At 45.8% G+C, this 23,769-nt stretch overlaps 1 protein-coding gene across 2 annotated transcripts in view; it reads right to left on the reverse strand.

Moving 5' to 3' along the window:
- ugp2b (UDP-glucose pyrophosphorylase 2b) overlaps window positions 1-23,769 on the reverse strand; it is a 51,611-nt gene that overhangs the window by 22,209 nt on the left and 5,633 nt on the right. For both annotated transcript variants that reach the window (XM_045211619.1, XM_041864966.2), the window contains exons 2-4: window positions 18,725-18,852; window positions 13,613-13,720; window positions 457-642 (exon numbers count right to left, since the gene is read on the reverse strand). In XM_045211619.1, the coding sequence (XP_045067554.1) occupies window positions 457-642; window positions 13,613-13,720; window positions 18,725-18,823 (393 nt within the window). In that variant the 5' untranslated portion in view covers window positions 18,824-18,852. The remainder of the gene's footprint in view (window positions 1-456; window positions 643-13,612; window positions 13,721-18,724; window positions 18,853-23,769) is intronic.

Here is a 23,769-nt window from a genome sequence, read left to right on the forward strand (position 1 = left end):
TCAAATGCTATTTCTAGGGGGTTTAGGGTTAAGGTTACAATTAGTGTTAGGGTTAGAATTAGGGTTAGTTTTAGGGATAGATGCGAGGGTTGTTAGGGTTTTGGGTTAACGTTAGGTTTAGGGAAAATAGGATTTTGAATGGGACTGAATTGTGTGTCCCCACAAGGTTAGTTGTACAACTGTGTGTGTGTGTGTGTGCCCAGTCTTCTCTCCCTCATTAAAGTCATAATCTGTAGTCTGTAGTCATTGCTTCAGCCCATCGACAGCCCCGCCCAGTCACTTGGTTTGGTACGTTTTGAGAGATGGGGCTGAGGGTTGATGAAATGTCACCTCTTATGTCATGCCTACAACATTCATGTGGCACATATCTGTTATAACATGTTATGATGACATAATGACAATTATGACACCTCTTATACAGCAGATATGGCATGACATAACAGATATGACAGGTACCTCTATCTGCTGCACGGTGAGGTCCAGGAAAGTGTTCTCGTTGCGGACGCTGATGAGGCTCTTTGGACCTTTACAGCCCATGCTGGTACCCAGGCCTCCGTTCAACTTGACTACCACCAGCTTGTTGAGACTGTCTGCCAGGCTGTCCGGCAGGGGCCGCGCTGCTATCTTATCATAGGGCTGGATCTGTGGAGAGAGACATTTAATATATGTTTCCTTTGGCAATGTACAGTGGGGGAAAGAAAAGTATTTAGTCAGCCACCAATTGTGCAAGTTCTCCCACTTAAAAAGATGAGAGGCCTGTAATTTTCCTCATAGGTACATGTCAACTATGACAGACAAAATGAGAAAAAAAATTCCAGAAAATCACATTATAGGATTTGTAATGAATTTATTTGCAAATTATGGTGGAAAGTAAGTATTTAGTCAATAACAAAAGTTTCTCAATACTTTGTTATATACCCTTTGTTGGCAATGACACAGGTCAAACGTTTTCTGTAAGTCTTCACAAGGTTTTCACACACTGTTGCTGGTATTTTGGCCCATTCCTCCATGCAGATCTCCTCTAGAGCAGTGATGTTTTGGGGCTGTCGCTGGGCAACACAGACTTTCAACTCCCTCCAAAGATTTTCTATGGGGTTGAGATCTGGAGACTGGCTAGGCCACTCCAGGACCTTGAAATGCTTCTTACGAAGCCACTCCTTCGTTGCCCGGGCGGTGTGTTTGGGATCATTGTCAGGACCTTGATCACTCCAGGACCTTGAAATGCTTCTTACGAAGCCACTCCTTTGTTGCCCGGGCGGTGTGTTTGGGATCATTGTCATGCTGAAAGACCCAGCCACGTTTCATCTTCAATGCCCTTGCTGATGGAAGGAGGTTTTCACTCAAAATCTCACGATACATGGCCCCATTCATTCTTTCCTTTACACGGATCAGTCGTCCTGGTCCCTTTGCAGAAAAACAGCCCCAAAGCATGATGTTTCCACCCCCATGCTTCACAGTAGGTATGGTGTTCTTTGGATGCAACTCAGCATTCTTTGTCCTCCAAACACGACGAGTTGAGTTTTTACCAAAAAGTTCTATTTTGGTTTCATCTGACATTCTCCCAATCCTCTTCTGGATCATCCAAATGCACTCTAGCAAACTTCAGACGGGCCTGGATATGTACTGGCTTTAGCAGGGGGACACGTCTGGCACTGCAGGATTTGAGTCCCTGGCGGTGTAGTGTGTTACTGATGGTAGGCTTTGTTACTTTGGTCCCAGCTCTCTGCAGGTCATTCACTAGGTCCCCCCGTGTGGTTCTGGGATTTTTGCTCACCGTTCTTGTGATCATTTTGACCCCACGGGGTGAGATCTTGCGTGGAGCCCCAGATCGAGGGAGATTATCAGTGGTCTTGTATGTCTTCCATTTCCTAATAATTGCTCCCACAGTTGATTTCTTCAAACCAAGCTGCTTACCTATTGCAGATTCAGTCTTCCCAGCCTGGTGCAGGTCTACCATTTTGTTTCTGGTGTCCTTTGACAGCTCTTTGGTCTTGGCCATAGTGGAGTTCGGAGTGTGACTGTTTGAGGTTGTGGACAGGTGTCTTTTATACTGATAACAAGTTCAAACAGGTGCCATTAATACAGGTAACGAGTGGAGGACAGAGGAGCCTCTTAAAGAAGAAGTTACAGGTCTGTGAGAGCCAGAAATCTTGCTTGTTTGTAGATGACCAAATACTTATTTTCCACCATAATTTGCAAATAAATTCATTAAAAATCCTACAATGTGATTTTCTGGAGAAAAAAAATCTCAATTTGTCTGTCATAGTTGACGTGTACCTATGATGAAAATTACAGGCCTCTCTCATCTTTTTAAGTGGGAGAACTTGCACAATTGGTGGCTGACTAAATACTTTTTTTCCCCACTGTATGTTCAGGACATTAACACAGAGATCATGGGAAATTGCTGGAGGACCAGATGAACTGGGTTGGAACTGTGTTTTAGCTTTACATGTCTGAGGTGCTATTCACTGGAAAGAAGCGAGTGTTACCTGTTGAGCCAATATTACAGTCAGTTCTGTGCTTCAGTTCTGTGCCTCAGTGTAGGAGTGGCAGTAACTTCATCTGTTTGTGACTGAACATGACCTATGGCATGCAGCGTTGCCTGAGGGCCAGACTCAGAATCTTTTGGCTCTTTGGCATTTTAATGGCTATCTGGAGGTTCACAACTATACACAATGAGAAGGAGCACCCAGGAGCGTCAAATCTTAAACAGATGTCGTGTGTGTGTGTGTGTGTGTGTGTGTGTTTCTGTGTGTGCACAATAGTATGTGTGTGTGTGTGTGTTTACATGAGTGCATGTGTGATTGAGCCTAAGTAACTGGAGGGTCATAGGGTCATGGCTCATCCTGTGTGGTGATGACTCGTGTCCTGCTGACTGCTTTGAGACACCAGAGCCTGAATCTGAGGCCTAACACACACTGGATACAGCCTAACACACACTGGATACAGCCCAACACACACTGGATACAGCCCAACACACACTGGATACAGCCCAACACACACTGGATACAGCCCAACACACACTGGATACAGCCCAACACACACTGGATACAGCCCAACACACACTGGATACAGCCCAACACACACTGGATACAGCCCAACACACACTGGATACAGCCCAACACACACTGGATACAGCCCAACACACACTGGATACAGCCCAACACACACTGGATACAGCCCAACACACACTGGATACAGCCCAACACACACTGGATACAGCCCAACACACACTGGATACAGCCCAACACACACTGGATACAGCCCAACACACACTGGATACAGCCCAACACACACTGGATACAGCCCAACACACACTGGATACAGCCCAACACACACTGGATACAGCCCAACACACACTGGATACAGCCCAACACACACTGGATACAGCCCAACACACACTGGATACAGCCCAACACACACTGGATACAGCCCAACACACACTGGATACAGCCCAACACACACTGGATACAGCCTAACACACACTGGATACAGCCTAACACACACTGGATACAGCCCAACACACACTGGATACAGCCCAACACACACTGGATACAGCCCAACACACACTGGATACAGCCCAACACACACTGGATACAGCCCAACACACACTGGATACAGCCCAACACACACTGGATACAGCCCAACACACACTGGATACAGCCCAACACACACTGGATACAGCCCAACACACACTGGATACAGCCCAACACACACTGGATACAGCCCAACACACACTGGATACAGCCCAACACACACTGGATACAGCCCAACACACACTGGATACAGCCCAACACACACTGGATACAGCCCAACACACACTGGATACAGCCCAACACACACTGGATACAGCCCAACACACACTGGATACGCAGCCTAACACACACTGGATACAGCCCAACACACACTGGATACAGCCCAACACACACTGGATACAGCCCAACACACACTGGATACAGCCCAACACACACTGGATACAGCCCAACACACACTGGATACAGCCCAACACACACTGGATACAGCCCAACACACACTGGATACAGCCCAACACACACTGGATACAGCCCAACACACACTGGATACAGCCTAACACACACTGGTTACAGCCCAACACACACTGGATACAGCCTAACACACTGGATACAGCCCAACACACACTGGATACAGCCTAACACACACTGGATACAGCCCAACACACACTGGATACAGCCTAACACACTGGATACAGCCCAACACACACTGGATACAGCCTAACACACACTGGTTACAGCCTAACACACTGGATACACCATAACACACTGGTTACAGCCTAACACACTGGTTACAGCCCAACACACACTGGATACAGCCTAACACACACTGGATACAGCCTAACACACACTGGATACAGCCTAACACACACTGGATACAGCCTAACACACACTGGATACACCCTAACACACTGGATACACCCTAACACACTGGTTACAGCCTAACACACTGGTAGCCATTTGATTTGCTGTTCAGGAGTCTCATGGCTTGGGGGTAGAAGCTGTTAAGAAGCCTTTTGGACCTAGACTTGCCGTGCGGTAGCAGAGAGAACAGTCTATGACTTGGGTGGCTGGAGTCTTTGGCAATTTTTTGGGCCTTCCTCTGACACTGCCTGGTATAGAGGTCCTGGATGGCAGGAAGCTTGGCCCCAGTGATATACTGGGCCGTACGCACTACCCTCTGTAGTGCCTTGCGGTCGGAGGCCGAGCAGTTGTCAGGATGCTCTCGATGGTGCAGCTGTATAACTTTTTGAGGATCTGAGGACCCATGCCAAATCTTTTCAGTCTCCTGAGGGGAAATAGGCTTTGTCGTGCCCTCTTCACGACTGTCTTGGTGTGTTTGGACCATGCTAGTTTGTTGGTGATGTGGACACCAAGGAACTTGAAGCTCTCAACCTGCTCCACTACAGCCCCGTCGATGAGAATGGGGCCGTGCTCGGTCCTCCTTTTCCTGTAGTCCACAATCCTCTCCTTTGTCTTGGTCACGTTGAGGGAGAGGTTGTTATCCTGGCATCACACGGTCAGGTCTCTGATCTACTCCCTATAGGCTTTCTCATCGTTGTCGGTGATCAGGCCTACAACTGTTGTGTCGTCGGCAAACTTAATGATGGTGTTGGAGTCGTGCTTGGCCATGCAGTCATGGGTGAACAGGGAGTACAGCTGTTGTGATAGCACGCAAGGTTTTTATACAATGAAATTTTTTTAGGCCTATTGCATTTTTAAAACAGGTTCAAAAGCTAAAAAGCAGGAAATGTGAATGTGCTGGACTCTACCAATAAGCTGTTGCAGGAGGACACATCATTACCTCCAGATGTGTCTCCCTGAATGTGGACCGAAGATTAATGTGTGTGTGTCATCAGAAATGAGTCACACTATGACATGCTATATGGTGTGCCAAGGGTCCAGCCCTGACCCCTCTCCCCTTCCTCTCCCAAAAACAAAAACTGTCCCAGCTGAGTTAGTTAAAGCAAACCATGTGACTCAATGACAACACACACAGACACACAGAGAGAGAGAGAGAGAGAGAGAGAGAGAGACACTGAATATACAAAACATTAAGAGCACTCCTCCTCCCCCCCTGCCTTTTCCCCTTAGAACAGCCTCAATTCGTCAGGGCATGGACTCTACAAGGTGTCGAAAGTGTTCCACAGTGATGCTGGCCAATGTTGACTCCACAGCTTCCCACAGTTGTGTCAGGTTGGCTGGATGTCCTTTGGGTGGTGGACCATTCTTGATACACACAGGAAACTGTTGAGCGTGAAAACAGCAGCGTTGCAGTTCTTGACACAAACCGGTGTGCCTGGTACCTACTACCATACCCCATTGAAAAGGTACTTAGATGTTTTGTCTTGCCCATTCACCCTCTGAATGGCACACATACACAATCCATGTCTCAATTCATCTACACTGATTGAAGTGGATTTAACAATTGACATCAATAAGGGATCATAACTTTAATCTGGATTCACCTGGTCAGTCTGTCATGGAAAGAGCAGGTGTCCTTAATGTTTTGTACACTGCATTGGGAAAGTATTCAGACCCCTTGACTTTTTCCACATTTTGTTACGTTACAGCCTTATTCTAAAACGGATGATATAATACCCAATAATGACAAAGCAAAAACAGGTTTTTATAAATGTATTAAAAATACAAAATAGAAATACCTTATTTACATAAGTATTCAGACCCTTTGTTATGAAACTAGAAATTAAGCTCAGGTGCATCCTGTTTCCATTGTTCATCCTGGAGCTGTTTCTACAACTTGATTAGAGTCCACCTGTTGTAAATTCTATTGATTGGACATGATTTGGAAAGGCACACACCTGTCTATATAAAGGTCCCACAGTTGACAGTGCATGTCATAGCAAAAACCAAGCCATGAAGTCGAAGGAATTGTCCGTAGAAAAACAATTTAATCAATTTTAGAATAAGGCTGTAACGTAACAAAATGTGGAAAAAGTCAAGGGGTCTGAATACTTTCCGAATGCGGTCGGTCGGGCGGTCGGTCGACTGATAGATAGAATAGCGCTGCAGGTACAGCAGGAGAGCTTGTCATATCCCTAGCCAGCTATAATCTCAAATTAAGTCCCCCCTGTGTGTGTGTGTGTGTGCGCGCGCATGTGACAGTGTGTGTGTGTGTGTGTGTGTGTGTGTGTGACAGTGTCTGTGTGTGTGCGCATGTGACAGTGTCTGTGTGTGTGTGCGTGTGTGTGTGCACATGTGACAGTGTGTGTGTGTGTGTGTGCATGTGACAGTGTCTCTGTGTGTGTGCATGTGACAGTGTCTAAGTGTGTGTGTATGTGTGTGCGCAGGTGACAGTGTGTGTGTGTGCGCGCGTGTGTGCGCGCGTGTGTGTGCATGTGACAGTGTCTGTGTGTGTGTGCATGTGACAGTGTCTGTGTGTGTGTGTGTGTGCATGTGACAGTGTCTAAGTGTGTGTGCATGTGACAGTGTCTGTGTGTGTGTGTGTGTGTGCGCATGTGACAGTGTCTAAGTGTGTGTGCATGTGACAGTGTCTGTGTGTGTGTGTGTGTGTGCGCAGTAGCTAGGCCCAATTTAGCATCAGGTCGTCCATAGCACTTAGCCTCCTCCCCCTCTCCTCCCGATGTAAACTCTGCTTCCAGACAGTCACTCAGTGTTTATCAGAACAGCAACAAGACATCCCAGAGAGGATACAGGGGCATCCAGACAGTGAGCAGACACTGGGCCTGCCTGATAACTGAAACCAAACTAAAGAGTTTCCTTTCAGAACTTCTCCACACCCACACACACACACACACACACACCCATCTTGGATTCTTTCACTTTCCTTTCCTTTATTCTCCATCCCTTCCCAACTGTGACTGAGTTCAAGGTGAAGTCTCAAGGAAAGTGCGCTATAAAAAGGGAATAAGGGTTCCATTTGGGACGCTGGTTTGGAACACAGCCCATATCCCCCCCCCTGCTCAGAGACCAAAGACAAATGGAACCGTTTCTGGATGTCATTACCACAAAGGCTGTGTGTGCATCCCAAATGACACCCTATTCCCTATCTAGTGCACTGCTTCTGACCAGAGTCCACTATATAGGGAATAGGGTGCCCTTTGGGATGCAGACTGTGTGTTGGCACTGGATTAGAATACTCAATAGTACGACTGACGCACACAGCTGAGAGAATGGACTTCAAAGAGCATCCCTAGAGACATGGCAACCCTGTGGTTTAAAACAGAGAAAACTATGGCAATACTGTACTTTTATACTGAGGGAGAATATGGCAATACTGTAATTTTATACTGAGTGAGAATATGGCAATACTGTACTTTTATACTGAGGGAGAATATGGCAATACTGTAATTTTATACTGAGGGAGAATATGGCAATACTGTAATTTTATACTGAGGGAGAATATGGCAATACTGTAATTTTATACTGAGTGAGAATATGGCAATACTGTACTTTCATACTGAGGGAGAATATGGCAATACTGTAATTTTATACTGAGTGAGAATATGGCAATACTGTACTTTTATACTGAGGGAGAATATGGCAATGCTGTAATTATATACTGAGTGAGAATATGGCAATACTGTACTTTTATACTGAGGGAGAATATGGCAATACTGTAATTTTATACTGAGGGAGAATATGGCAATGCTGTAATTTTATACTGAGAAAAAACTATTGCAACCCTGTGATTTAAAACCCTAATCCTGAGTATGTCTGTCCTCAACTCAACATCGGACCTGACGAAAATCTCAGGGGAATCGAAATGTTGTCTGTGTGTCTAAATAAGAATTTGATCTTAACTTGACTTGTCTGGTTAAATAAAAGGTTAAATAAATAATACATAAAGTCTCAATAAATCACAGTTGTAGACATTGCACCTGAACAAGTTGGATGTGTGAGATCTTGACATTTCCATTGAGTAGCCCTGCGCTGAGCGGTACTACAGCAAGCAACTGGGCTTTTCAACTGAGCTCAATCAGTTCAACTGGATGAAGAGCAGCAGTAGTGTCTCAGAGCAGCAGGCCTGGTCTGGGATCAGGTCCCCCCTGTCCATTCAGAGCAGCAGGCCTGGTCTGGGATCAGGTCCCCCCCGTCCATTCAGAGCAGCAGGCCTGGTCTGGGATCAGGTCCCCCCCGTCCATTCAGATCAGCAGGCCTGGTCTGGGATCAGGTCCCCCCTGTCCATTCAGAGCAGCAGGCCTGGTCTGGGATCAGGTCCCCCCTGTCCATTCAGAGCAGCAGGCCTGGTCTGGGATCAGGTCCCCCCTGTCCATCATCTTATTCCTTATGATCTAAAACAGGGTTTCTTCATCCTGGTCCTGGGGACCCAAAAGGGTGCACACAGCTGATTCAAATGATAAAATCATCAACACGCTTCAATGATTTGAATCAGGTGGGTAGTGCTGGGGCAAACACTACCATGATTAAGAAACACTAATCTAAAAAAGGCCATCCTGGATGAAAGTAGAGAAGACTTGCAAGGTTGGAGAAACCTGGTCCTGAACTGAGCCAAGATGAGAGATGGGGATGTGAGAAACCTGGTCCTGAACTGAGCCAAGATGAGAGATGGGGATGTGAGAAACCTGGTCCTGAACTGAGCCAAGATGAGAGATGGGGATGTGAGAAACCTGGTCCTGAACTGAGCCAAGGTGAGAGATTGGGATGTGAGAAACCTGGTCCTGAACTGAGCCAAGGTGAGAGATTGGGATGTGAGAAACCTGGTCCTGAACTGAGCCAAGATGAGAGATGGGGATGTGAGAAACCTGGTCCTGAACTGAGCCAAGATGAGAGATGGGGATGTGAGAAACCTGGTCCTGAACTGAGCCAAGATGAGAGATTGGGATGTGAGAAACCTGGTCCTGAACTGAGCCAAGATGAGAGATGGGGATGTGAGCTGAAGAGGCACTTCCTCCCTCCCTATTACCTGTCATTACTACCACATGACACAATGCTCCTTAAAAAGGGCCAATCAGCAGTTGATACATTAATGTTTGGACTTATTAATTAATGACATGTACCCAATGATTCTTGAAGAATATAACTTATAAATGCCTCATGAGCTTAGTTCAACTGTTGTACCCCATCAGAAACCAAAATAGAAACTTGTTTTACTCCAATGTTTGTAATCAAAGTAAACAAGCACTATATAGCCTCAAAACATGGTTAAAACTATAATTTTGATATCATGGATGCTCCGTCTATGAATTTGAGAGTGGTTGAATTACTCCAGCCTCATCCCTAAGCTTTTTACCGAAACGGGCGGGGAACTCACTTTGTTATTGTTTCTACTACTGATTGCCGCTTTAACATTGGTAAATGACCTTTTTATCATCTCACAGTGAAGCTGACGTGTCAGAAACAGGATATACAGGTTACCAGATAGAATTTCCTATGACGATGTGGAGAATTATAAAATAATTCCACAAGAAAGGAACCTCTCCCCCTCTCTTTATACTAGTGAGCTCTACACAGTTACCTTAGAACCAGAAGAATACCTTTTTCTATTGTTGAGGGTTTTCAAGACAACTATCCAAGGTGACAGAAAAGCTACCTAGCCCAGGTGTACAGGCTTGGTTTACAATGAACAGCAATGGCAGCTAAAAGAACTCTGAAGAATAGGGAGGTTGTGCTGGAGTCTGTTCTAATGGAAGCGCTGCCTACTCCGGACCCCATCTCAGTCTTTCTGTCAAGCCCTTATCTCTTTGTAACTTCCCACTGTCTTATCAGAAAGTGAAAAAAAATCTGAAAGAAGATCAAAAGGAGATTGGTCAATTCTATCTCTTTTTGTTTTTAATAAATACGGAGGAACAGCAGTGAGAGCAAGATGAACCCTCCAAAGAATGGTGGAACCATCCAAAGAATGGTGGAACCCTCCAAAGAATGGTGGAACCCTCCAAAAGAATGGTGGAACCCTCCAAAAGAATGGTGGAACCCTCCAAAAGAATGGTGGAACCCTCCAAAAGAATGGTGGAACCCTCCAAAAGAATAGTGGAACCCTCCAAAAGAATGGTGGAACCCTCCAAAAGAATGGTGGAACCCTCCAAAAGAATAGTGGAACTGAATTAACCTACGTGATATTAGTGCCCAAAAAGATTTAACCCTATTTTGATCGTAAAATAATAACAACAATTGCCTAGTTGTCAAACCCTAAATTCATGACAATCACTGGTTTAGGTTGCACATCAAAATATCTACAATCATGCATTCGTGCTTGAACATGATGTTAGAATAACATTTTTATTTCTGGAATCATATCGTAGTCTAGTACACTTCTGCATGAAACACTTTGAATAACTTTATAAAACGATGAGGCTACTAATTTGTTCTATTGCGTGACCCCACAGTAATTGTGGTGTGACCAAATCATAGGCTGCCACCAACTGAAAATGTTAGTATGGAGCCCTGTGACTCTGTGACATAGAATAGAACATGTTAGTATGGAGCCCTGTGACTCTGTGACATTGAATAGAACATGTTAGTATGGAGCCCTGTGACTCTGTGACATTGAATAGAACATGTTAGTATGGAGCCCTGTGACTCTGTGACATAGAATAGAACATGTTAGTATGGAGCCCTGTGACTCTGTGACATAGAATAGAACATGTTAGTATGGAGCCCTGTGACTCTGTGACATAGAATAGAACATGTTAGTATGGAGCCCTGTGACTCTGTGACATAGAATAGAACATGTTAGTATGGAGCCCTGTGACTCTGTGACATAGAATGGAACATGTTAGTATGGAGCCCTGTGACTCTGTGACATAGAATAGAACATGTTAGTATGGAGCCCTGTGACTCTGTGACATAGAATAGAACATGTTAGTATGGAGCCCTGTGACTCTGTGACATAGAATAGAACATGTTAGTATGGAGCCCTGTGACTCTGTGACATAGAATAGAACATGTTAGTATGGAGCCCTGTGACTCTGTGACATAGAATAGAACATGTTAGTATGGAGCCCTGTGACTCTGTGACATAGAATAGAACATGTTAGTATGGAGCCCTGTGACTCTGTGACATAGAATAGAACATGTTAGTATGGAGCCCTGTGACTCTGTGACATAGAATAGAACATGTTAGTATGGAGCCCTGTGACTCTGTGACATAGAATAGAACATGTTAGTATGGAGCCCTGTGACTCTGTGACATAGAATAGAACATGTTAGTATGGAGCCCTGTGACTCTGTGACATAGAATAGAACATGTTAGTATGGAGCCCTGTGACTCTGTGACATAGAATAGAACATGTTAGTATGGAGCCCTGTGACTCTGTGACATAGAATAGAACATGTTAGTATGGAGCCCTGTGACTCTGTGACATAGAATAGAACATGTTAGTATGGAGCCCTGTGACTCTGTGACATTGAATAGAACATGTTAGTATGGAGCCCTGTGACTCTTATACATAGAATATAACGTGTTAGTATGGAGCCCTGTGACTCTGTGACATAGAATAGAACATGTTAGTATGGAGCCCTGTGACTCTGTGACATAGAATAGAACATGTTAGTATGGAGCCCTGTGACTCTGTGACATAGAATAGAACATGTTAGTATGGAGCCCTGTGACTCTGTGACATTGAATAGAACATGTTAGTATGGAGCCCTGTGACTCTGTGACATAGAATAGAACATGTTAGTATGGAGTCCTGTGACTCTGTGACATTGAATAGAACATGTTAGTATGGAGCCCTGTGACTCTGTGACATAGAATAGAACATGTTAGTATGGAGCCCTGTGACATAGAATAGAACATGTTAGTATGGAGCCCTGTGACTCTGTGACATAGAATAGAACATGTGATTAAAGGATCTTTAGGCTCTGCTCTCCTCACGTATGCAGAACACACACCCTCAAGTCATACATCACAAATTGCTTGTAAAACACTCAAACACCCCAACATCACACACATACATACTACCCATCACTCATTTTGAAGACTGCTGGTACATAGCAACAAAGACATCAATGGTCATTTCACACCCAGCCCCACCTCTTTCTCACACACACACAAATGTACAGTGGGGGAAAAAAGTATTTAGTCAGCCACCAATTGTGCAAGTTCTCCCACTTAAAAAGATGAGAGAGGCCTGTAATTTTCATCATAGGTACACGTCAACTATGACAGACAAAATGAGAAAATAAATTCCAGAAAATCACATTGTAGGATTTTTTATGAATTTATTTGCAAATTATGGTGGAAAATAAGTATTTGATGAAAATTACAGGCCTCTCTCATATTTTTAAGTGGGAGAACTTGCACAATTGGTGGCTGACTAAATACTTTTTCCCCCACTGTATATGTGCAGTGCTACACGTAAACGAAAATGTGCACGAAAAATCTCAATCTCTTAAGGTGCTCCCTCTGTCACTTCCTCTCCCTATCCACAAAACGTATTGTAATGAGACATTCCTCTCTCTCTCTCTCTCTTTCTCTCTATTCGGTCTCTCTCTCTCTCTCTCTCTCTATTCTGTCTTTCTCTCTCTCTCTATTCTGTCTCTCTCTCTCTCTCTATTCTGTCTCTCTCTCTCTCTCTATTCTGTCTCTCTCTCTTCTGTGTCTCTCTCTATTCTGTGTCTCTCTCTATTCTGTCTCTCTCTCTCTCTCTCTCTCTATTCTGTCTCTCTCTCTCTCTCTCTATTCTGTCTCTCTCTCTCTCTCTCTCTCTCTCTATATTCTCTCTCCCTCTCTCTCTATTCTGTATCTCTCTCTCTCTATTCTGTCTCTCTCTCTCTCTCTCTATTCTGTCTCTTCTCTGGTCTGGGTTTCTGGTCCCAGTCAGTTGTGAGAGAAAGCTTGGGGGTTGTGGAGGGAGCTCTGGCAGACAGGGGGAGCCAGCTGGCTGCGTGCCCAGAGGAAGAGACCCAAACGCTGACCTCTCTGTGTGAGCTCTCCCCTTGGCCTCCACTGTGCCCATCTGCCTGATAGAGTCCACTTCATCACACCGTATTACTGGACCACTCACTGATGAGCTCACAGACACACACACACACACACACACACACACACACACACACCCACACACACACAATGTACATTATATGCACGCACAGACACACACACTCAGACACACACAGGGTTTTTGTTTGAGCCTTACTGAGTCTTCTGGAGGTCTGTGTATCTTGGGCCAGTCCACCGATGGCCCCTTCACCTGCAGAAACCTGTGAAACAGCTTCTTGAATCCTTCAAAGTCCTTCTTGGAGATCTGGAATACACAAGGAGTATACGTTAGAAGAACAACATTACTTTATTTTATTTTATTTTATTTCACCTTTATTTAACCAGGTAAGCCTGGTAATTTACAACTACAACCTGGCCAAGATAAAGCAAAGCAGTGCAATAAAAACAACACAGCGTTACATATGGGGTAAAACAAAACATAAAGTCAAAAATACAACAGAAAATATATACGGGGGTGCCTGTGCAAAAGTTAAAGTATTAACACTGGAATGATAGATGTGCAAGAGATGATGTGCAAATAGAGATACTGGGGTGCAAATGAGCAAAATAAATAACAATATGGGGATGAGGTAGTTGGGTGGCCTAATTTCAGATGGGCTGTGTACAGGTGCAGTGATCGGTAAGGTGCTCTGACAACTGATGCTTAAAGATAGTGAGGGAGATAAGAGTCTCCAGCTTCAGAGATTTTTGCAGTTCGTTCCAGTCATTGGCAGCAGAGAACTGGAAGGAATGACAGCCAAAGGAGGTGTTGGCTTTGGGGATGACCAGTGAGATATACCTGCTGGAGCGCATACTACGGGTGGGTGTTGCTATGGTGACCAATGAGCTAAGATAAGATGGGGATTTGCCTAGCAGTGATTTATAGATGGCCTGGAGCCAGTGGGTTTGGCAACGAATATGTAGTGAGGACCAGCCAACAAGAGCGTACAGGTCACAGTGGTGGGTAGTATATGGGGCTTTGGTGACAAAACGGATGGCACTGTGATAGACTACATCCAATTTGCTGAGTAGAGTGTTGGAGGCTATTTTGTAAATGACATCGCCGAAGTCAAGGATCGGTAGGATAGTCAGTTTTACGAGGGCATGTTTGGCAGCATGATTGAAGGAGGCTTTGTTGCGAAATAGGAAGGAGTGTTGTATGGCATTGAAGCTCGTTTGGAGGTTTGTTAACACAGTGTCCAATGAAGGGCCAGATGTATACAAAATGGTGTCGTCTGCGTAGAGGTGGATCTGAGAGTCACCAGCAGCAAGAGCGACATCATTGATATACACAGAGAAAAGAGTCGGCCCTAGAATTGAACCCTTTGGCAACCCATAGAGACTGCCATAGGTCCAGACAACAGGCCCTCCGATTTGACACATTGAACTCTATCTGAGAAGTAGTTGGTGAACCAGGCGAGGCAGGGCAAGTTGCAGCGGAGGGTGTAGAGCTGGTGGCCGGGGTAGTGGTTGCCAGGTGGAAAGCATGGCCAGCCGTAGCAAAATGCTTGTTGAAATTCTCGATTATTGTAGATTTATCGGTGGTGACAGTGTTTCCTAGCCTCAGTGCAGTGGGCAGTTGGGAGGAGGTGCTCTTATTCTCCATGGACTTTACAGTGTCCCAAAACTCTTTGGAGTTAGTGCTACAGGACGCACATTTCTGTTTGAAAAAGTTAGCCTTTGCTTTCCTAACTGCTTGTGTATATTGGTTCCTAACTTCCCTGAAAAGTTGCATATCGCGGGGGCTATTCGATGCTAATGCGGTTCGCCACAGGATGTTTTTGTGCTGGTCAGGGGCAGTCAAGTCTGAGGAGAACCAGGGGCTATATCTGTTGTTAGTTCTGATTTTTTTTGAATGGGGCATGCTTATTTAAGATCGAGAGGAAAGCACTTTTAAAGAACAACCAGGCATCCTCTACTGACGGAATGAGATCGATATCCATCCAGGATACCTGGGCCAGGTCAATTAGGAAGGCCTGCTCGCTAAATTGTTTTAGGGAGCGTTTGACCACGGGCCCATTACGGTCGCAGGCAATAAGGCAGTGATGGCTGAGATCCTGGTTGAAGACAGCGGAGGTGTATTTAGAGGGTAAATTAGTCAGGATGATATCTATAAGGGTGCCCATGTTTACAGATTTAGGGTTGTACCTGGTAGGTTCCTTGATAATTTGTGTGAGACTGAGGGCATCTAGTTTGGATTGTAGGATGGCCGGGGTGTTAAGCATATCCCAGTTTAGGTCACAAAGCAGTACGAACTCTGAGGATAGATGGGGGGCAATCAATTCACATATGGTGTCCAGGGCACAGCTGGGGGCTGAGGGGGGTCTGTAGCAAGTGGCAACAGTGAGAGACTTATTTCTGGAAAGGTGGATTTTTAGAAGTAGGAGCTCAAACTGTTTGGGCACAGACCTGGATAGTATGATGGAGCTCTGCAGGCTATCTCTACAGTAGATTGCAACTCCACCCCCTTTGGCAGTTCTATCTAGACGGAAAATGTTGTAGTTGGGGATGGACATTTCTGAATTTCTGGTGGCCTTCCTAAGCCAGGATTCAGACACTGCTAGAACATCAGGGTTGGCGGAGTGTGCTAACGCAGTGAATAACTCAAACTTAGGGATGAGGCTTCTGATATTAACATGCAAAAAACCAAGGCTTTTACGGTTACAGAAGTCAACAAATGATAGCTCCTGGGGAGTAGGAGTGATACTGGGGGCTGCAGGGCCTGGGTTAACCTCTACATTACCAGAGGAACAGAGGAGGACTAGAATAAGGATACGGCTAAAGGCTTTAAGAACTGGTCTTCTAGTGCGTTGGGTACAGAGAATAAAGGGGGCAGATTTCCAGGCGTTGTAGAATAGATTCAGGGCATTATGTACAGACAAGGATATGGAAGGATATGAGTACAGTGGAGGTAAACCTAAGCGTTGGGTAACAATGAAAGAGATAGCATGACTGGAGGCACCGATTGAGCCGGTCTCCGCGTGTATGGGGGGTGGACCAAAGGAGCTTTTTGAGGCAGTTTGAGAGGGACTTGGAGCTCTACAGTGAAATTGTATAATAAGAACTAACTGGAACAGCAATAGGCAAGGCATATTGACATGGGAGAGAGGCATAAAGCAATCACAGGTGTTATTCGAGAGAGCTAAGACAACAACTGGTAATGGCGATGAAAGTTTGGGCTGAGGCTAAACAGATAAACAGGACAGGGTACCGTGTAAAGGAACAGGCCAGCAGGCATCAGCTGTGCAGCTGAGTGATCATAAAGGTCCAGTGAACAGCAATATGTGAGTCCGAGAGCAGTTCGAATTGGTGCTACAGCACAGGCAAGCAGGAAGCACGGCTGTTGTTTGCGTGTGCTAGCGGGCCGGGGCTAGCAGATGGATCTACATGGTCATCGCAACGGGAAGCCTGTTGAAACCACAGACGATTACGTCAGCAGACCAGTCGTGATGGATCGGCGGGGCTCCGTGTCGACTCTAGGAGGTCCCGTCATGTTGACAGAGAGGTAGATAGCCGACAGATGGGTCTGACTCGAGGCTAGCTCAAGGCTGATTAGCCAACAACATCCATTTGGTTGCAGCTAGCTAGTTGCGATGATCCGGTGTTAAAGGTCCAGTGATTCAGTGATTCCGGCAGAAAATCCGATATGTTCTGGGTTGATAACGCGCTGTGCAGACTGGCCGATAATAGTCCAGGCTAGAGCTGGCTGGTAGGTAGTGCAGGCCACGGACAATGGTGAAAAAACGCTAACGGTGGCTAATAGCAAGTAGTTGGTTAGCTGGCTACTCCTGTCCGGTAGACAGAGAGGTAGATAGCCGGGATATGGGCCTGGCTCGAGGCTAGCTCAAGGCTAACTGGTGCTTGCTTCAGGGGCAGTGGTGATTAGCCAACAGCAACATCCATTCGGTTGCGGCTAGCTAGTTGCGATCCGGTGTTAAGGTCCAGTGATTCAGTTATTCCGGCAGAAAATCCGATGTTCTGGGTGAAAACCGCTAATGGTGGCTAATAGCAAGTAGCTAGTTAGCTGGCTAGCTAGTTTCAACTGGAGATTCTAGATAAAGGGTACGTCAATAATAGAATCCGTTCTACATTGAGTGAGGCGGGTTGTAAGAAAGTATATTTAATAGAAGGATGAAAAGTGTGATCGGGAAATATATACGAAAAATACAAAAAAAATACATATATTTACTACATGAGCAACAAAAATGTGTCTTCAGCATATTCCGTTCTCCCCAGGTGGCATACAAACATAGACAGAGAGAGGCTGGGTTACTTGTTGTATCATACATATAGACAGAGAGAGGCTGGGTTCCTTGTTGTATCATACATATAGACAGAGAGAGGCTGGGTTACTTGTTGTATCATACATATAGACAGAAAGAGGCTGTGTGCTACAACAACTACTTAATTTGTTTTACAGTCCTCTATTAACCTGGTATTTACTCAAGAGATTGAATGTAAAATGGTGGTATTTACATAGTATTTACCTCGTAACTTCTGTTTTGTTTCTTTAGAGTTCAGTGAAGCCACCACCACTAAGTATCATTGGGCACCAGTTACCAATTGCATTGAATTATTAATGTTACCAGATAGCTCCTTGGTAAATACTAGGTACATTAACGTCAAATTAAATTGGACTATAACATAAACACAGTCAGTCTGAACATCTTTATACCACAGCATCAGACCTGGGTGCAAATAATATGCGAAATCATTTCAAATACTGTATCTGTATTAGATTGAGCTTGCCTGTTGCAATGGAACCAATAAAGAAAGTCTCAAAAAAGCTAACTCCGCCCACCTGGCACTCCAGGCAGGCTAAAGCAAACGCTCAAGATGTTTGAAAGATTTTAAATAGTATTTCAACCCAGGTCTGCATAGTATAGATGAAAAAGCATGCAAATATAATCTGAGGCATAGGCTGAATGTTATCATAGTTCATAGTTTATGGAATATGGTTGATTTATCGATGAGTAGATTTATAACACATCATCAAACAGCATTTATGTTCAAAGCCAACCAATATGAACATGGTTTTCATGTGTTTTGAATGTGTATATACACCTCATTGATGTGAAGTGCTTATGTGTGTGTATGTCATAACTGCATGTTTGTCTGTGTGAAATAAACGTAATGGTTGTAAATGCTGTGTGTGTGTGAGAGAGAGAGAGGGCGGACTCTCTCTGACACTCTGCTTCAGTATGTGTCACTGTCCTGACTGCCACAATCCCTCCCAGATTGACCCAGGGAGAGGGAGAAGTGTGTGTACCTCCTTGTCGCCCCCTGTGGCAGTGTCCAGTAGTTTCTCCAGCTCCGTGTGCATGGAGGTCTCCAGCTGCTGCCTCATCACCTCCTGAAACTGGGCCATCCCTCCGTTAGGCACACCCTTACTCAGACCTGGACCAAGGAATACAGGGGAGACACCTTAGACACAGACCTGGACCAGGAAATACAGGGGAGACACCTTAGACACTCAGACCTGGACCAGGAAATACAGGGGAGACACCTTAGACACTCAGACCTGGACCAGGAAATACAGGGGAGACACCTTAGACACTCAGACCTGGACCAGGAAATACAGGGGAGACACCTTAGACACTCAGACCTGGACCAGGAAATACAGGGGAGACACCTTAGACACTCAGACCTGGACCAGGAAATACAGGGGAGACACCTTAGACACTCAGACCTGGACCAGGAAGACACCACAGGGATGAACTATAACATGGAGGGTTATAGGATGTAGATCAACCATATTAACTAGTATTACTATCCAAGAGCACACAGACTCTTCTGCTTTAGCACCTTCTTATCACTCACTCAGACCTGGACCAGAAAACCACAGGTGAAACACCTTCTCCTCTTTAATCACATGCCATATTTTAAATAAAGAGTTATTAGCAGCACTATTTAGCGGATTTGGTTGATTTAGTGGTCTCAAACCAGTGAGCTTGCCAACATTCGTCATCAAGAATATGAGCTATATGGAGTTATTTACAATGAAAGAGGTGAGAATTGTGTTCCTTTTTCAAATATAATTGCTACATTTATAACAAATTACACAATCTGGTTAAATGTGGGTACCGAGGCAAAGGCCAAGTGCAGTAAAAAATGTGATTTTCCTGTGTTATATATATATATATATATATATATATATTTCCACACTATGAGGTTGGAATAATACTGTGAAATTGTGAAAATTATCATAATGCCCTTTTAGTGTAAGAGCTGTTTGAAAAGACTGCCTGGAACTTCAGCCTGCTTTGGTGGGAGGGAGTTTGCCGTCCATGGTGACATCACCAGGCCGTAAATTAGTTCTAAACCTCTCAGCCAATAACAGCAAATTGTCCGTTTTCCACTTCCCACTCAACCCACTCCAAGACAGTCCTAGCGAAATTCTTGCTTGAGAAATTGCTCTTTGCTTGTTTTCGTTCAAAAGGTGAAAACACAACACAAGAAGTGGAGCAGCATTGGCGACGGATCCTGTAGGTTCCATCTTCTAGAACCTACTCTACCGGATCCTGCAGGTTCCATCTTCTAGAACCCGCTCTACCGGACTCTCTACAATGTTAATCAAGCCTGTTACTAGAATGTGGTTTGACTCCTGTCAGGTTATGGAATGTTGTGCATTCCAAGTAGCTACTGTATAGTTCATTTTATTCCGATCTCCTCTGCATTATTGTAGCCATCTGCTGCAGCCTGTCAACTATGCCTCTGCCTATCCCTGTTCTCTCCTCTCCGCACAGGCTACACAAACGCCTCACACCGCGTGGCTGCTGCCTCTCTAACCTGGTGGTCCCTGCACGCACGACCCACGTGGAGTTCCAGGTCTCAGGCAGCCTCTGGAACTGCCGTTCTGCTGCCAACAAGGCAGACTTCATCCCAGCCTATGCTACCCTCCAATCCCTCGACTTCTTGGCGCTGACGGAAACATGGATTACCACTGAAAACACTGCTACTCCTGCTGCTCTCTCCTCGTCTGACCATGTGTTCTCGCATACCCCGAGAGTATCTGGTCAGCGGGGTGGTGGCACAGGAATCCTCATCTCTCCCAAGTGGACATTGTCAATTTTTCCCCTGACCCATCTGTCTATCTCCTCATTTGAATTCCATGCTGTCACAGTCACTAGCCCATTTAAGCTTAATATCCTTGTCATCTATCGCCCTCCAGGTTCCCTTGGAGAGTTCATCAATGAGCTTGACGCCTTGATAAGTTCCTTTCCTGAGGATGGCTCACCCCTCACAGTTCTGGGGGATTTCAACCTCCCTACGTCTACATTTGACTCATTTCTCTCTGCCTCCTTCTTTCCACTCCTCTCCTCTTTTGACCTCACCCTCTCACCGTCCCCCCCTACTCACAAGGCAGGTAATACGCTTGACCTCATCTTTACTAGATGCTGTTCTTCTACTAATCTCACTGCAACTCCCCTTCAAGTCTCCGACCACTACTTTGTATCCTTTTCTCTCTCCCTCTCCTCCAACACTACTCACTCTGCCCCTACTCAGATGGTAATGCGCCGTCGCAACCTTCACTCTCTCTCTCCCGCTACTCTCTCCTCTTCCATCCTATCATCTCTTCCCTCTGCTCAATCCTTCTCCCTCCAATCTCCTGATTCTGCCTCCTCAACCCTCCTCTCCTCCCTTTCTGCATCCTTTGACTCTCTATGTCCCCTATCCTCCCGGCCGGCCCGGTCCTCCCCTCCAGCTCCGTGGCTTGATGACTCATTGCGAGCTCACAGAACAGAGCTCCGGGCAGCTGAGCGGAAATGGAAGAAAACTAGACTCCCTGCAGACCTGGCATCTTTTCACTCCCTCCTCTCTACATTTTCTTCATCTGTTTCTGCTGCTAAGGCCACTTTCTACCACTCTAAATTCAAGATGCCTCTAACCCTAGGAAGCTCTTTGCCACCTTCTCCTCCCTGCTGAATCCTCCTCCCCCCCCCTCCTCTATGTGGATGACTTCGTCAACCATTTTGAAAAGAAGGTTGACGACATCCGATCCTCGTTTGTTAAGTCAAATGACACTGCTGGTCCTGCTCACACTGCCCTACCCTATGCTTTGACTTCTTTATCCCCTCTCTCTCCAGATAAAATCTTGCGACTTGTGACGGCAGGCCGCCCAACAACCTGCCCGCTTGACCCTATCCCCTCCTCCCTTCTCCAGACCATCTCCGGTGACCTTCTCCCTTACCTCACCTCGCTGATCAACTCATCCTTGACCGCTGGCTATGTCCCTTCCGTCTTCAAGAGAGCGAGAGTTGCACCCCTTCTCAAAAAAACAACACTCGATCCCTCTGATGTCAACAACTACAGACCAGTATCCCTTCTTTCTTTTCTCTCCAAAACTATTGAGTGTGCTGTCTTTAGCCAACTCTCTTGCTATCTCTCTCAGAATGACCTTCTTGATCCAAACCAGTCAGGTTTCAAGACTGGTCATTCAACTGAGACTGCTCTTCTCTGTGTCACAGAGGCTCTCCGCACTGCTAAAGCTAACTCTCTCTCCTCTGCTCTTGTCCTTCTAGACCTGTCTGCTGCCTTTGATACTGTGAACCATCAGATCCTCCTCTCCACCCTCTCCGAGCTGGGCATCTCCGGCGCGGCTCACTCTTGGATTGCGTCCTACCTGACCGGTCGCTCCTACCAAGTGGCGTGGCGAGAAGCTGTCTCCGCACCACATGCTCTCACCACTGGTGTCCCCCAGGGCTCAGTCCTAGGCCCTCTCCTATTCTCGCTATACACCAAGTCACTTGGCTCTGTCATATCCTCACATGGCCTCTCCTATCATTGCTACGCTGACGACACACAACTAATCTTCTCCTTTCCCCCTTCTGATAACCAGGTGGCGAATCGCATCTCTGCATGTCTGGCAGACATATCAGTATGGATGACGGATCACCACCTCAAGCTGAACCTCGGCAAGACGGAGCTGCTCTTCCTCCCGGGGAAGGACTGCCCGTTCCATGATCTCGCCATCACGGTTGACAACTCCGTTGTGTCCTCCTCGCAGAGTGCGAAGAGCCTTGGCGTGACCCTGGACAACACCCTGTCGTTCTCCGCTAACATCAAGGCGGTGACCCGATCCTGTAGGTTCATGCTCTACAACATTCGGAGAGTACGACCCTGCCTTACACAGGAAGCGGCACAGGTCCTAATCCAGGCACTTGTCATCTCCCCGTCTGGATTACTGCAACTCGCTGTTGGCTGGGCTCCCTGCCTGTGCCATTAAACCCCTACAACTCATCCAGAATGCCGCAGCCCGTCTGGTGTTCAACCTTCCCAAGTTCTCTCACGTCACCCCGCTCCTCCGCACACTCCACTGGCTTCCAGTTGAAGCTCGCATCTGCTACAAGACCATGGTGCTTGCCTACGGAGCTGTGAGGGGAACGGCACCTCCGTACCTTCAGGCTCTGATCAGTCCCTACACCCAAACGAGGGCACTGCGTTCATCCACCTCTAGCCTGCTGGCTCCCCTACCTCTGCGGAAGCATAGTTCCCGCTCAGCCCAGTCAAAACTGTTCGCTGCTCTGGCACCCCAATGGTGGAACAAGCTCCCTCACGACGCCAGGACAGCGGAGTCACTGACCACCTTCCGGAGACATTTGAAACCCCACCTCTTTAAGGAATACCTGGGATAGGATAAAGTAATCCTTCTACCCCATCCCCCCCACCAAAAAAAAAACAAAAAAACAAAACATTGTAAAGTGGTTATCCCACTGGCTATACGGTGAATGCACCTATTTGTAAGTCGCTCTGGATAAGAGCGTCTGCTAAATGACGTAAATGTAAATGTTAAATTATTAGATTTGCATGTTGTAATCCACTTTAATTCTCAACAATGTATGGTATGAATGTCACTGAACAGCTGTCATGGACTAGTAGTACCTGTTGTGAGTTCTGGTCATGTTCACTAGGCAACAAACTGAGAAAAAAAAAGCAGTGAAACAAGGTGTGTGCCCTAATGAACAAAACTTAGTTATCTGGGTGTGGCTAGGGCTGTGGCGGTCACGAAATTGTCAGCCGGTGATTGTCAAGCAAATAACTGCCGGTCTCACGGTAATTTACTGATAATTAATATAAACAAGTTTAGCATCTCATGGCTTCCACACACAGCCTACAAGCCACTGATGCATACCTTTGGAACATCTACATTTAAAAAAGTCTAATAAATCCATGTAATATAGCCTACACCATCACAATAAATCCCTTATTTATTTGAGATAGGTCTAAAGAAACATGATATGAAGAAAATGTAGTCTATTTCAGAAGAACAGAATAGCATACTCTGAGTTGTCCTTATGTTAGGTCCTGATCTGG

Source organism: Coregonus clupeaformis, chromosome 37 (assembly GCF_020615455.1).
Source record: "Coregonus clupeaformis isolate EN_2021a chromosome 37, ASM2061545v1, whole genome shotgun sequence".
Taxonomy (NCBI): Eukaryota; Metazoa; Chordata; class Actinopteri; order Salmoniformes; family Salmonidae; genus Coregonus; species Coregonus clupeaformis.